A 14374-nucleotide genomic window follows, 5' to 3' on the forward strand; every position below is an offset into this window, starting at 1 on the left:
AAGGGCATCTAGTCCAACCTCCTGCCATGAGCAGGGACATCGCCAACCTCATTAGATTGCTCAGAGCCCCATCCAGCCTGACCTTGAACGTTTACAGGGATGGGGCACCACAGCTTCTGTGAGCAGCCTGTGCCAGGGCTTCTCCACCCTCGCTGTAAAATATTTGTTCCTTAAATTGATGTAATACCTGAGGGGTAAATACAACAACCCGACCCGGCTGCGTTCTGTGGACAGCTCCGGTTCGGTGCTCACCCAGCGCAGCGAGGCTGCCCCGGGAGCCGGGCTGCTGCTGCAGCGCAGACCGCGAGACGTGGCTCCAATTCCCGCTGCTCGGAATTTTCCAGCTGTTCTCGGCCCTCTCTGCCTCCCTGGGCTGCAGGAAGCGGCTGCGGCCAACCCTGTCTCCCCCGGGTCCCCTTGTGCCTGCAGGCACCTCTCATTCTCTGGGCTTGCTGCTCTGCAGGCTGACAGTTTCTAATTTCCACCTGGCTCACCGTGTGTTTTCCTAAGCACGCGCTAGCGTTTCTTCCCAGCAGACTTCCCCAAAAAAGCTCTGATGACTCACGGGCGACAAATTCATGCAGAGCTCCCGGAGTCAGCAGCATCCTTTGCATTGGCAGAGGGAGCTTTTCAAATAAAGATGAATCAGCGCTGTCAGACTTTGCTGGGAGTTAACTCTCGGCCCCTTTTCCCTGGAAACAGCCCTGGCTGGTGCTTACACTGAAGGAATTCCAGCCAGGCATCCCTGCGGGATGCAGAGCCATGGGCACCGCGGGCAGCTTTGGGAGCTTTCCTCCCGTCCCTGGAGCATCCCGGCGGGCAGGAGGGGGTTAAGGCAGCCGGGAGGGGGTTCAGGCAGCCGGGAGGGGGTTCAGGCAGCCGGGAGGGGGTTCAGGCAGGCGGGAGGGGGTTCAGGCAGCCGGGAGGGGGTTCAGGCAGGCGGCTCCTCGTTCCCTGCCTGAGTTAACACTGCCAAGTGCCTCCAGAGCGCTCCGGGAGCAGCCGCTGCATCCGGGCAGAGGGAGGAGGGCCGGGCAGCCACTGCAGCAGGGCAGAGGATGTTATTTAACGTGGCTCCAGTCTCCTCCCCCTCGCCGGTGTGGCTGGGGGAAGGGGCGAGCGGGCTGTAGGGAACGGACAGCGGCGGGGGTGATGCCGAGAGCCCCCGGAGCCGAGCCCGGCCCGCCCGGTGCCACCCGCGGCTGCATCCGCTGGAAGCCTCCTCTGACCTCCTGAGGGGCGGCTCGGGCTCCGAGCCCTGCGGGAGGATCCTCCCGGTGCTCCGGCATCCCCGGTGCTCCGGCATCCCCGGTGCCCTGGCAGCGGGCGGGCTGGAAGGACAGGACGGAGGCTCCGCATCCCGCCCTGGGAGAATTCCCGTGCTCCCGGGGGAGATGTGCCCGAGCTCACGGACAAGGTAGCCGCTGGGCTTGGACACCTCGGGAGAAGAAAAGAGCCTCAGGACTTTGCTCTGGCCATGGCAGACACCCCAGAAGGGGCCAATCCTCCGTGCCCGGTGCTGATTTGTGCCTGAAGCCGCCGGACCTGCCCAGGACGCACGAGAACCTCCCGGGAGAGGCGCAGACGTTTGGTTTTCTCAATGAAAATCCTGATGACGCTCGGCTGAAAACGTGTGCTGATCCTGTCCCTTGAAAGGAGCAGTCTGGCATCTCGGGAAGAGGCACCACCATTCCTCCCTGGGTGTCTCCTCCTGCCCGCTGAGGCTCTGTGGGGGACAGGAGGTCTGGGAGCTCCGGGCTCTGCTCCATGACTAACACCCAGCACTGCAGGGAAGCCATGGACTCCCCTCCGGCCACCTCCAGCCCTGCTGCAGGGCCCGTCACCTTCTCCCAAGTTTTTGGGCAGCAGTGCCAGCTCATGGAAGCAGGTAAGAGGGGAACGTGCACAGGCACCACCTCGTCACCCTACATCCCACGCCCTGGTTTGTAATGTCCTTGCTGTACCTTTTCCTGTTCTGTTTCCCAAGTTCTTCCCTAAAATCTGGTGTTTTCCAAAGGGGTGATCCCTTTTGCATTTGCACACTGGCCTCAACTACCCCTGAAACCACTCAAAAGCTTTGTGCCCAATTATTTACAGACAGGAGCAAGGGGTGGGCCCTGTGGGTTTGGGTTAACATGGACTGGGACAAGCTGCTCTTCCCCTGGTGCTCACACGCTGTTTGGGTGTGAGCAAAACGTGTGTGGTGATTTTTGCATTTCAAAACAATGACATTCTAAGTGGAGGCTGATTTGCTGCTTTGGAGGGCAATTGCTGCAGCATGTGAATATCTGCTTTGGTATTCAGCTCTGTGAAGGACAAAGTGGTTGTTTTTTTTTTTTTTTTTTCCATGCCTTTCCCTGGCTGTTTGTGTTACTGTAGCACCTAGAAGCTCTGTTCCTTTTCCCAGGTGTTTTGTCTACAGATGGGCCTGGTTATTTCTTATCTGTGCCTTTGGCTGTTAAGTAGGTGGTGTGTGACATGACTAATCCCAAATTTTCCATGTTTGCCCAGTTCCCCAAGTCTAAGAGACTGGATAAGGAATTTTTCAAGATTTACTCCTATTTTCCTATCCCTGCTGACAGGTAGCTCTGAGGAAGGATGTGTTTGTTTACTTGGAGCCATGGATAAACCTGGGTTTCTGCAGTGATGCCATAACAACATTTGCTCTGAATTTTTAGTGCTTGTTTGTCTCAGATCTACTGGGACTTTCTCATTACTGTTTGTGCTGGTACAGGTATCATGGCAAATTTGTCCTGCAAAGTATCCTATCCTTTTTCCTTTTCTCTCTCTTTTAGTAGCCAGTTCTGTAACTAATAATGCTTGGAGTGCATGTTTCTCCTTAGGTGGTGACATTAAAAATACTATGTATTGGAGTTTCCTGCAGGTCTCTGTGGGACTTCTGCTCTGCCTCTCAAACTTTCACAGGTAGAGCTGGCAGGATGACTCATTAGGTGACTAATTAGCTGGCTGCTACTCAGTTAATCAAGTTTGGGATCACGCTGCTGCCTCCAGGAAAATGTCAGGCAGATCTTCAAGAGGGTTTGGTATTAAACTTTCCTATTACATGTCCTGGGATCAGTCCAAAGGCTGCAGATCCACGGTGTCAGGTCTTACCCAAAGAAGAGATGTAGGAGAAAGCTCTGATTCTGGGTGAGCAGTTTGTTGCCCAAATTAGCAAGACCAATGAGGTGGGAAAACACAGGTGGTAATTTCAGTTTGGCTTGTTTTCCTTTCCGTTTCTTAGAGGGAAATGCCCCAAAAGGAAACCTGGGACTTCTGGGTTTTCAAATCCCACCTTAGTCAGTCAGCCAGATTTTTTTTCACTCTGGTGGATCATCCTGGTAGGATTTTCTAGATGTTTTCTCAGGGAGGAGGTGAGATGCAATGTAAGGACGGCTGCCATGGATGTCAGTGGCATCCAAAGGGATCTCAGTAGATCATGTGTGTTGCTATGAGTTTTCCATCCTTCCGGCAATGACCATACACACTCAGCACTCCTGAAAGCAGAACTGCAGCTGCAGTGTCTGTGGATGTGTCTGTGTTCATGGGCCTTGCAGTGTGGGCAGGAAGTGTCCCTGAGGCAGTGGGAGCAGACACAGGTTTGGGACAAGCTCTGGGTCCTGACCTGTGTGCTGTGTCACTGAGCTGACATTTGGGATAAGGCCACAAAAAATCTCAATGTCGAGCAGGGCTGTGCAAATGCCTTTACAAACCACAAAACCTGATCTTGCCCCTGTGATTCCCCTCATCAACAATCTCTGAGGAGCTGTGAGGAGCCAAGTTCTGACCCGAACAGTCCAAATCTCACAAGAAAGATTTGTGGATACCCAGTACCACGTCGTTGTCATTGGTGGCATTTGGGCTCCTTAATAACACTGGGATGTGCTTGAATGCTAAAGGTGCTGGCCTTAATTAAATGTCAGATTTTGTGCCTGGAGATTGGCCGAGCTCGAGACAGATCACAGGCTTGACAGCACTCTCTGATGTACCACCTGCACCCATCCTGTGGATTTTATAGCTTCTGCCTGTGGTGCAAGGACACTTCTCCTCCAAAGCACATGTGAGAAGAGCTGGGCTCTGCTTGCAAAATGTGCTTCAGGTTGTGTGTAGCATTATCTGCTCTAGATGGAGAAACCAGGGGGTGTGTGATGCTTCCCTGCAAACACATCCCCTTCTCCCGGTGCTGCCCTTCAGTACCTGGCTCTGAAAACCAAATACTGAATGCTTGGAAGTCAACTTTCCCCTTGCCCCTGCACCTCATCCCCACTGATAAAAGACTTGTAAAGTTGGGGGTTTGGAGCAGCTGATGCTGCACAATTGGCTGATTATTCCTGCACAGCTTATGGAGATTTCTGTAGCCACAGCATCCATCTGTGAGTGTGCTGGCAGCCCTGCTCCAGAGCTGGCTTGCCCTCTGCACAGGTCCTCGCTCTGTCTTTGACCTCTGGAGCAGCATTTCCTAGCACAGCACATGGATGCTCTTTGGAAAGTTCTTTTTCTACTTTCCCATTTTATTCTGTTGCCCCTTTCCTCACCAATTTACTACAGCTCCATAATTTGCTTGCTGGGGTGTGTTCCTGATCACCTGGGTGTTTATTTGCCCTGAGTGCAGGGAACAGTGGGGATGGGAAGGCTGCAGCTGGCTGAGCTCCCTGCTTTGGGAGTTCCCTGACAAAACTCCAGTTTACCTGTCAGATTAAGTTTTTTTTTTTTGACCCAGAGATGGGGCAACTGAGAGGCATTTTAAAAACTTTTATTCAAATTTCAGGCTCGTGTGAAGGGTGAGACAATACAGATGTTATAATTCTATTCCTCTATATCCATTCTGTAACAGCTGTTATATTCTATTCTATAATTCTATTCTATTCACATTTCCCAAGGCAGCAAATCCTTGCTGTTGCAGGAATTAAATTTGGCTGATGCCTGAAAGATCTGTCAGTGCCACTGGGGACATGGTCACCTTTAGAGGGAGTGTAATTCCCAAAGGGGGGCTGTAATTCCTGCCTGGGATCGCTCAGGGAATAAGATTTCTGTTTTCCTTGGCAAGCCATGCAGGGTGAGTGATGTTTTGCCTTTTCCAGCCTAGCTACAAGGCTGGTGATTTCCAAAAGGAGTAACTGGGAAAGAGGGAAAGAGGCTGGCTTCATGGCCCCATCCTAAATCTTCTGATCTCAGAAGAAATTCCTGCCTGCCAGGCAGTGCTGGAGGGTCTTTCCTGCTTGAAGCACAAATTCAAATCTGGCATAGGTTCGTGCTATAAATTTTGCTAACAGCCAAATGAAAGATTCCAGTTGTTCATTTTAGAAAGAAAATTTTTAAAAGTCTGGAGGATTTATAATTGTCACTACCAAACTTTCAAAATGAGGGTTACTAAGAATTTGAAGAGTATTTCCCATCTGATCTCCCATGAAATATTGAATATATGGAGTGAGACCTGATCTCCAGGAGAGCTGAGTGTTCTCTGGAAGAATTGGGCTTAGTAGAGAAACCATTTATTTTATACATGGGCAAATTCCAAGCAATTTGTTTGGTGTATTGCAGTTTTCTGGATTTACAGCCATGCATTATTCTCTGACTCACTGCTCCATTAGATTAATTTTCATTTTCCATCAATTCCTTGGCTTTCAGATGCTGTACATTTGTTAGGCTTCCAATATTTTTTCTTTATATCTTGCCAGTTAATTTTCCTTTGGTTATGAAATAAGGAACTTGATTCAAAATGTGACCAGAATGAACAAGAAAGTAATTTGAAAATCATCCAGTCCTTAGGATTTTGCAGTGAATCTCTTCCATATTATATTTCCATTACATAGATATCATCCATTACATGCATTCTGTATTCCACTCTGGTGGCTGCTCCCCAAATGGATGTGAGTTTGCTTTGGCTACCCCCTCCCAGCAGAAAATTAAAAATTCTTAGGAGTTCTTCCATGGAAATTAATGTCATGTGGCTCAAAGCTTTTGACTTTCCCCCCTCTAGATCTGTAGTTTCTAGCTCTTGATCCAGTTCCTCTCAAGGGGAATGTGAGGTGAGATTGATGTGGCATTACCTAAGCAAAATATTTGTCATGCAGCATGAAATCCCTGGGATCTCATCTGGTCTGGCATCTTTTGCAAAGATTTTGTTTTGCAAACAGAGTATGGAATATCAACATTGAATTCCTTCATCTGGTGCTTGAATATGGTTTTAAACAAACAAAATAGTATTTTAAAAAGACCTGCTCAGTACCCCCTGACTTGGGTGAAGGTTTGCTCAGGAGCTGGGCTCCTTGAAGAAGTTCAAATCTCATGGGTGTTAGATCTGGAAAAAAGTGATTAATGGGAAAATTTCAGTCCCTGATAAGATGTAGAAGGAAATCTCTGACCTTCTAAACTGAGGCTTAGATGAACATTTACCATCTGTGCTCCCTTATTTTGTGCCCTTTAGTCCCTTGTGCATTTTGCCGTTATTTAATTAAACAGCAACCAAACAGGATCTGGTTTAAAACCATTTACCTGGAGCTGAGGCAGAGCAGAGGTGATGCAGTTTCACCTCCTTCCCAGAAGCTGAGTTTAGCAGTGCCTGTCAGGCACCGAGGGACGTGGCACAGAGCCCCAGACTGGTTTGGGCTGGAAGGGACTATGGATATTCTCAGTTCAGTCAGAGAGAAAAGGAGAGAGGTTTCTAGCAGGCTGGGCCTGGGAGAGAGTTTCAAAGGAGTGTAAATAATTCTCTCTCTTGTTGTTCACATTGTTGATAGATATGTTCTGCCACCGTGCATTATTCATGGAGCACCAATGGTGTGAGATGTTTTTACTTTAAGACCAATGAAATGGGTCTGCACGATGTTCTCTATAAAAAGAGTGATGTATTTGAAATAAATCTGTTGAGTTCAGTTCTTCTCAACTTCTGAATTGGAGTCTCTCTGTTCCTGTCCTGCCTCAATGGCGACAAGGGACTTCAAACCCATCTTGTTCTCCACCTTCCCCTATCCCAGGTAGCTCCAAGCCCCATCCTACCTGGCCTTGGACACTTCCAGGGATGGATTCATTTCTGCTGCTGGGTTTCCTGAATGACAACACTTTGTGAGCTCAGGCTCCAGCTCCCAGAGCATCTGAGCAAACCCTCAGTGACAGCTCTTCTTGCCTCCTGTGGACAACAACAGCAAACAGTCAGCATAAAACTTGCTTGGATCAGTTGGTTTGGGGCCACATGGAACCAGGGCTGGGAATGTGTTCCCTGGCACTTGGAGCATCAGGTTTCCTACGTGCATTAGTCAGTAATAAATCTTTCATGGTAACAAGCTGTTTCATTTGCTCTCCCAGGAGATGAGGGGGTGTGTGGATGCCAGAGATGTTTTCAGCAGCCTGGTTTAATTACTGTGCCTCAGGTTAGATTAACTAGTTTTGGGAAAATAAGAAACTGGAGCAGGTGTCAGGTGGGTGAAGTGAGATTAATTTGGTGATCCCAAAGAGTCTGGCCCTCCTGGCTGGGGAACCACTGACCTGCTAAGGTGAGGCATCACTGACTCGTGACAATTGGCCATAGAATCATGGAATGGTTTGGGTTGGAGGGACCTTAAATCCCATCTCTTCCCACCCCTCCCTGGGCAGGGAGACCTCCCACTACCCCAGGTGGCTCCAAGCCCTGTCCTGTGGCAACACATTTCTCTCTCTCCCTCAGGATTTTTCATAGAGGAGCACAGAGAGAAAGAAAGAGAAAACAATTTCTATTTCTGCTCCTTGTTTTTCTCATGTGGAATGTGCTTGGAGAATTGTTTACCTGGGGTGATTGCTTGATTGGATTCTAGTAAAGATTGTTTGAGCCTGATGGCCAATCCAACCCACCTGTGGCTGGACTCTCAGAGAGGGTCACGAGTTGTGGGTTAGTTAGATATGGTAGTGAGAAAAGTAGGTTTGTAGTTTTAGTATCTTCCTTTAAATAGTATATTAATGGATTATAGCATAGTTATAATAAATGAATCATTCAGCCTTCTGAACTGGAGTCAGACATCAGCATTTCCTCCCATTGGGTTTGCCTGCATTTTACAATCCTGTCCAGCCTGGCCTTGGAGACTCCCAGGGATGGGGCAGCCACAGCTGCTCTGGGCACCCTGTGCCAGGGTCTCACCACACTTTACAGGAAAGAATTTCCTCCATATATTTAACCTAAATATCCCCTTTTCAGGTTGAACCCTCTTGTCTTGTCACTGCAGTGCAGGCACCCAAGGCTGTTGTGTTGCTGGCCCGTGCTGCAGACACCTGGAAGAGAAAATCACGACTGCAGCATTACAAAATTGACAGTTACTTTGTTTTGTCACATTTTGTGGTTGGGAATTTTCCTTTTACTGAATCTGTTCCCTGAGTGGAGCTGTGGTCTGGGTTTATGTGCTGGTGTTGTCAGACTTCAGCAGCTCGAAAGCAACCACATAAATCTGTGCCCACCAGTGTGGTGCCTGAGAATGTGTAGAATAAAATCCCTGCCAACTTTCTGTGCACGTTATTGCCAGACTGAATCACCTTGTGTGTGCTGGTGCAGAAAAAGGTGTCATTTTTGTCAAAACCAAGCCCATTTTTCTGACATGACAAGAAATGTATCACAAACAAACTGCTTGAGAAGCCCCTGGAGTTTTGTGTTTTAGAAGAGAACAGGATAATCTGATTGTCTCCAGGGCCAGCTCCAGCTCTTGGAGGAAACATCATTTACCTCTTCCCAGAAAAGCAATGAGTAAAAATTCTCCTAGACAGGTGAGGTGCTCCTGCCTGAGCTGAATAGATTTGGGAGCTGCAGAAATGAAATGGGAAGATCATGAATATTTTTCCTTTCCACCCAGTGGGATGGCATTTATCTCCCTCTTTTCACTTTATTAGGTAGGACTGTGCTCCCAGGAGGAAAAGAGTGGATGGAGTCCACTTGCTGTCTGTAACTTTTATTGCTCTACAATGCTCTCCTTTTAATCACACAAACATTGTGCTGTTGTTGTTTGCTTGGGGAGCTTCACTGGGCCCTGAAGGACAGAGGCATCACAGACAAGGACTTGCTAATACTCTAGAAATATATAAATGTATAACTCTATAGGAAGTGCCTGAGAGAACCATGGAGGCCACGTTTCAGTGAGCAAAGTGGGGTGTAACAGCTTGGAAGTTTTGTTAACTCTGTGAGGATTTCTTGCTTTGGTTCATTTCAGGCTGGAAAAGCTCCTGGGAGCTGCAGAGCCTGGCTGAGAACACAGGACAGGGATCTCTTACAGCAGAGAGGTTTTCCTGATGGCCAGACAGTAGCTGGTGTCCTGAGGGTGATGGATTGTGCCTGCTTGGAAGAGGGGAGAAAAAAGCAGCATTTCCAAAAAATGAGGATGTGGGAAAGTGGGTATTAAAGAGATGGTAAAAGATGGCCTTGGACTGGAGCTGAACCCCATTTCCTTGATGGATCTGGTGCTTTATTCCCCAGAGCAGCAGCCTGGACCTGTGGGGTCAGATCAAACCTGCAGCAGCATTTGGGAGCTGAGGTGCCCCGTGCTGTGCCCCTCTCCACGCCAGGCAGCTCCTCTGCCCCCTCGCCCTGGGGGAGTCCCCTGGCCCATGCAGGTGTGATTAATGTGTTTAAAACCAGCCCAGCACAGAGCAGCCTCTGAGGGGGACCGTGGGTGCACTGTTAAGTGTGGAATTACGGATATGTACCTACAGCTATTTATAGAATGCACAGCAGGAGGGGGTTATTCTTAAAACAACAAGGAAAAGCTTTTCCCAAATGTTCTGACTGCTGTGTGCTACCAAGAATCAGATACCAAGTATCTGAGAAATAAAACAAACCAACAACAGAAAACAGAGAAAATATTGAACAATATTTTTTGTGTGAATTAAATATAAATTGTTCTCTGTCATCTCAATAGTCAGACTCCATTATTACATCATCTGTACACAAGGCACTTGTGAGCTGATTTACTCCTGATTCAATTATGGGCAGTGTTCATCTGCCCTCCTGATGGACTAATTTGGTTTTGTCAGTTAATGCTTGTAGCAAAGTATATGGATGTAATAATTCATTGCAATTGCAACCCTCATGTTTTCATGACACCAAAATAATGAACTGAAAACATGTGTATGATTACACTTGCAGCTACAAACAGGAATTAGTTATTATTCTTTTTTGGAGGTCTTGGAGGCAATTTCAATGGCCATGCATTATGAGAGTGGTAAAGGGGATGAAAGACATGAAGCAAAGCATTTATCTTTGCTCTGGCTTTATCCTATTTTATGGTAGGTGGGGATTTTTGAGAATCATGTAAATGGATATTTTTTTCCTAAATTTTGATCTGAGATAATGAATGTATTTTACTAGAACACATCCAGGCCATCATGAGTTTAACTGGCAAATCAGCTGAACAAGGTTGAGGCTCCTGCCTTTGTGCTTTATCCTCCTGGCTAATGCAATGGATGTAATGATGGAATAAAAACCATGTGAGCCCTTCCAAAATTCAACATTCCTAAAGAGCTGGAATATGATACCCTCAAAGTATCCATATGTTATCTTGGCTTGGAATGAAATACATTATATGAAATTTAAACATGGGAAAACTATGCTTGAATAGGAAATATGTTTGATTCCATTTGCTTTGAAATGGAAATGTAGCATCATCAAAGCTCTGGTAAAGAGAAAACAGGCTGGGAGAGAGAAATGGATGGGTTTTATTCTGCAGAAGAGAAGGACCCTGCAGTGTCCCGAGGGTTGTGGCAGATGGGTTGCAGGTTAGAATATTGCACTTTTGCAGTATTTTCCTGTAAGGCTCCATCCAAGCAGCACCTTTGTCAGGGCTCCCAGCACAGCAGCCAGAGTCACGAGTCACCCCCTGGTCCCTGCCCTGCAGCTGTGGCAGGAGGCTGTCCTGCCTCCTGTGGGCAGAGCAAGTCCCAGGGAATTCAATTTATTTCCATTTCCACTATTCCTTGTGTTCCAGCTTGCCCAATGACTTGAGCAATGCACTTGTGGTTTGTTCTATTCTGTGTCCTTGGTGCCCGCTGGCACTCAGGAAGGGGCTGGAAGTGCTGCCCTCACTAAAGGGTTAAAAAATAAATAAAAGTTAAATCCCAGGGAATCCAGAGTGTGGCCGTTAAGGTTTGGCAAAACAAAAGGCATCTGATGCTTTGAGTCTGAGCAAAATGAAGCTTCATTCTCCCTGCAGCATCTCTCAGCCTGGATAGAAGCAGTCCCTGTTCACATCTTGAGCTACCAATAAGTTCTTGTTCTTTCTTGTTCCTTATGATAAATATAAATGCATTCACTTGCTTCTTAACTTCCTAGCTTCCCATGAGAAGGTTTTGAAATTTCCCAGCCTTTCTGAGCTTTATGTCCACTTTCTGGGGCCTTTTTGCACTTTTTAAAGCCTTTTACCTTTTTATATTCCTACAGTCCCTGTCCCTTGTTTGAGGAGCCCAGGTTCTCTTACAGAGGTGCAATGATGAGTTGGGTGTGCAATGCCAGAACAAGGCTAAAAACTGCTGCCAGGATAAAAACAGGGGCTGCAGAGCTCAGCAGCTCATCCCCAGCTCTGCAGGAGCAGCCCTGAGGGTTTGCTGCGTGGTGGTGCCAGGGCAGGCTGGAGAGGGCTTTGTGCCAGGACAGGGGGGTGGCTTCCAGCTCCAGAGGGAGGGCAGGGATGGAAAAACTGCAGGAATTCCTCCCTGGGAGGCTGCTGAGGCCAGAGCAGCTGTGAGGGATTCCCCTGGATCCCTGGAAGTGCCCAAGGCCAGGCTGGACAGGGCTTGGAGCACCCTGGGATAGGGGAAGGTGTCCCTGCCCGTGGAAGAGCTTTGAGGTCCCTTCTGACACAAACTACTCTGGGATTCTGTGATTCCATGACCAGCAGCACTGGGTGCTCAGCTGGGAGAGTGCAGTCATTTTTGCAGGCTTTAAATAAGAGTTTGATGTTTCCTGCCTGGACGGGGAGCCCGGTGGGGCAGGGGCAGGGTGCTGCAAAGGTACCTCAGGTCCCTTAGATGTACTGGAAATATTAAGAGTGACCTGGCCATGGCAGCACACAGCTCTGAGTACAGAAATTCACTCTATTTATCCATGTTTCCCAGCTTCTGAAAAGCCTGAGAAGACTCCAGTTATGAGTCAAACAGGTTAAATCAAGGCGTAACTTTTAAGACTTTGAAAGGTTGGAGCTTCTTCCTCTGTTTTTCACCCATGGGCAGATAATGATAAAGGACTCTCAAAAACCAGCTCTATCCACGGCTGCTCAAGCTCTCACCAGAGGTTCCAGCCCCTCTCTTGGACAGCTCTGCAGCAATCTGTGCATGGCTGTGGCCAGTCCCCACAGACTGAATAATTGTGGTTTTCTAGACAAGCTGGTGTTCCTAACAGAAATTCTTTGTGCTGTGGTGCTGACCCCCGGTGGCTGCTGCCTGGTGTCTCCTGCTGTGCTGTGGGAAAACTGCTCCTGCCTGGATCCTGACTTCCCATTAAGCACCTGGTTTTAAGTAAAGAGTTTGTGGCAATATATATATATTAAAAAAAGGTGTTTCTCGAAATGTATTCTGAGAGAGAGCACAACTATTCTCCAAGAAATATTTTTTTTTCCTTTCCACCCCCTTTTTTGCCCTTTTATTTATTTTTTTTTTTAATTTTTCTTTCCCTTTTAAAATTATTTTTTCTTCAGCTTGGGGAGCATGTTTCCAGTGGCCTGTTGCAGACCTGAGAGCAGTTTGTTTTCCACCAGTTTATCTATCACTTTGCTGCTTGCTGAAGATGCCAATAACACACTGACTCGAAAAATAATGATCCATCATCATAAATTCCTATGGATTTATCAGGCTGGGGATGGCAGCCCCAGCTGAATTGGTTGTTTTAAAAAACAAAAGTAGGAAAAAGATTTATTGTGCTAGCATTTGCGTTCTGAATATCCTCTGTTTCTCAATTCCATTTCTTAATGGAAAGATGAGGTTTTCTTGTTTCCCTCTACTCAAAATTCACAGTTTTAGTAAATAATGTGTAAAGTGCAGCAAACTCATCAAATGATAAGTGCAAGCTATGCAAATTGATAAGGTTTCCTGTAAACAGCAAAATGCTGCTTTTGCAGATAAAAACAAAGCTTTTATCTTCAAGGCAAACTGCAGATGAACTAGAAGGGTAATTTAACATTCACAGTTGTTTAAATGGGATTAACTCCTGTGAAGATTTGTTATACACATGTAGGAATCCCCGAGAAGGCATTTCAGACGTGAGAATTTTTTTTTCCCCCGTGAAGTTCAGCATTTTAGTTAAAATTTGATATTCATTAGAATCAGAGATGGATGGAATTCATGCCAGTGTTTTGTGAGGGTCTTCCTACCATTTAATATTCTCCATGTGGGGGGAAAAGCCAAAGTCACAGTGATCTCCAGCTTTGATGGCAAGAGACACACAAGAAAGTTTATAATACAAATTAGCTTCTCCAGAATCCAACTGTGTGGATCTAATTACATCTAATGCTAATTATCCTCTTGATCTTAGCATTTTACTGTATTCCAGCTACAACTATTGCCAAGCATGAATCACACATTTAGGCTTATCCACATAAAACCCAAAAGCAGGCTAGGGCTGCTGCTTTGCCCTGGGAGTAGAAGAGTGTTTAGATGCTTTTTTGTATTTTTTTTTCTCCTCCCTTTCAGCTTTTCTGTCCCAGCTGGCCCCATTTACCTGGGAATGCCCAGTGCTGTTTGCCTGCACCCCAGGAGAATTGAGATTTCCCTGCTTTTTTTTGGAGAAAGGGTCTTTGTTATGCTTAACCCTCACTGAGCTGGGTGATGTTCCACTTGAGGTTTGCTGCTTTCATTCATCTTGACTGAATTAGGGAATCGTGGCTTAGATGCCTTCCTCCCCTCCTTTCCCTTGGTATTTTATAATAAATCTGAAAGGTTTCATGAGAGAGGGGGGCTGTGATCATTTCCTTGAGAATGGCTGGGTAGAGGCTGTGGGCTCTGACACCCGTGACCTGCAGGGGGATTCGGGGTGTTTTGCCTGGGCTGTTTCTCTTTGCTTTTGCTGGGCCATGGCAAGTGTGGGTTTGGCATCCTCAGCCCAGGGGCTGGAGCTCCCGGGGCCCTGCTCTCCATCTGCAGGGCTTGGGCACTCAAACTGGCAAATACCCAGCATGTGTGGCCTGGACAGTAAACCTCCTGAAGTTCTGGGGCTCCAAGGGTACCGGGTAGCAAAGAAAAAGGCCCAAGTAGTAAAACAGAAAGTAACTGATCTGGGTTACAGAGTCAGTGCTGGACAACGTACCCAGGGCCAAAGCCAGGAGGCAATATGCCAGAGCCCAAAACCTCAGCCTGTAAAAAACTACAGACTTTCCTGGGGATGACAGGGTGGTGCAGGTTATGGATCTATAACTAGGGACTGTTTGTTAAGCCC

General features: G+C 47.3%; 1 protein-coding gene across 1 annotated transcript in view; it reads left to right on the forward strand.

Moving 5' to 3' along the window:
- The first annotated feature begins 1170 nt into the window (after positions 1-1170).
- KAZN (kazrin, periplakin interacting protein) overlaps positions 1171-14374 on the forward strand; it is a 204485-nt gene continuing 191281 nt past the window's right edge. The window contains exon 1 of the mRNA XM_053997487.1: positions 1171-1888. Coding sequence (XP_053853462.1) covers positions 1768-1888 — 121 coding nt within the window. The 5' untranslated portion in view covers positions 1171-1767. The remainder of the gene's footprint in view (positions 1889-14374) is intronic.

Source organism: Vidua macroura, chromosome 23 (genome assembly GCF_024509145.1).
Source record: "Vidua macroura isolate BioBank_ID:100142 chromosome 23, ASM2450914v1, whole genome shotgun sequence".
Classification (NCBI taxonomy): domain Eukaryota; kingdom Metazoa; phylum Chordata; class Aves; order Passeriformes; family Viduidae; genus Vidua; species Vidua macroura.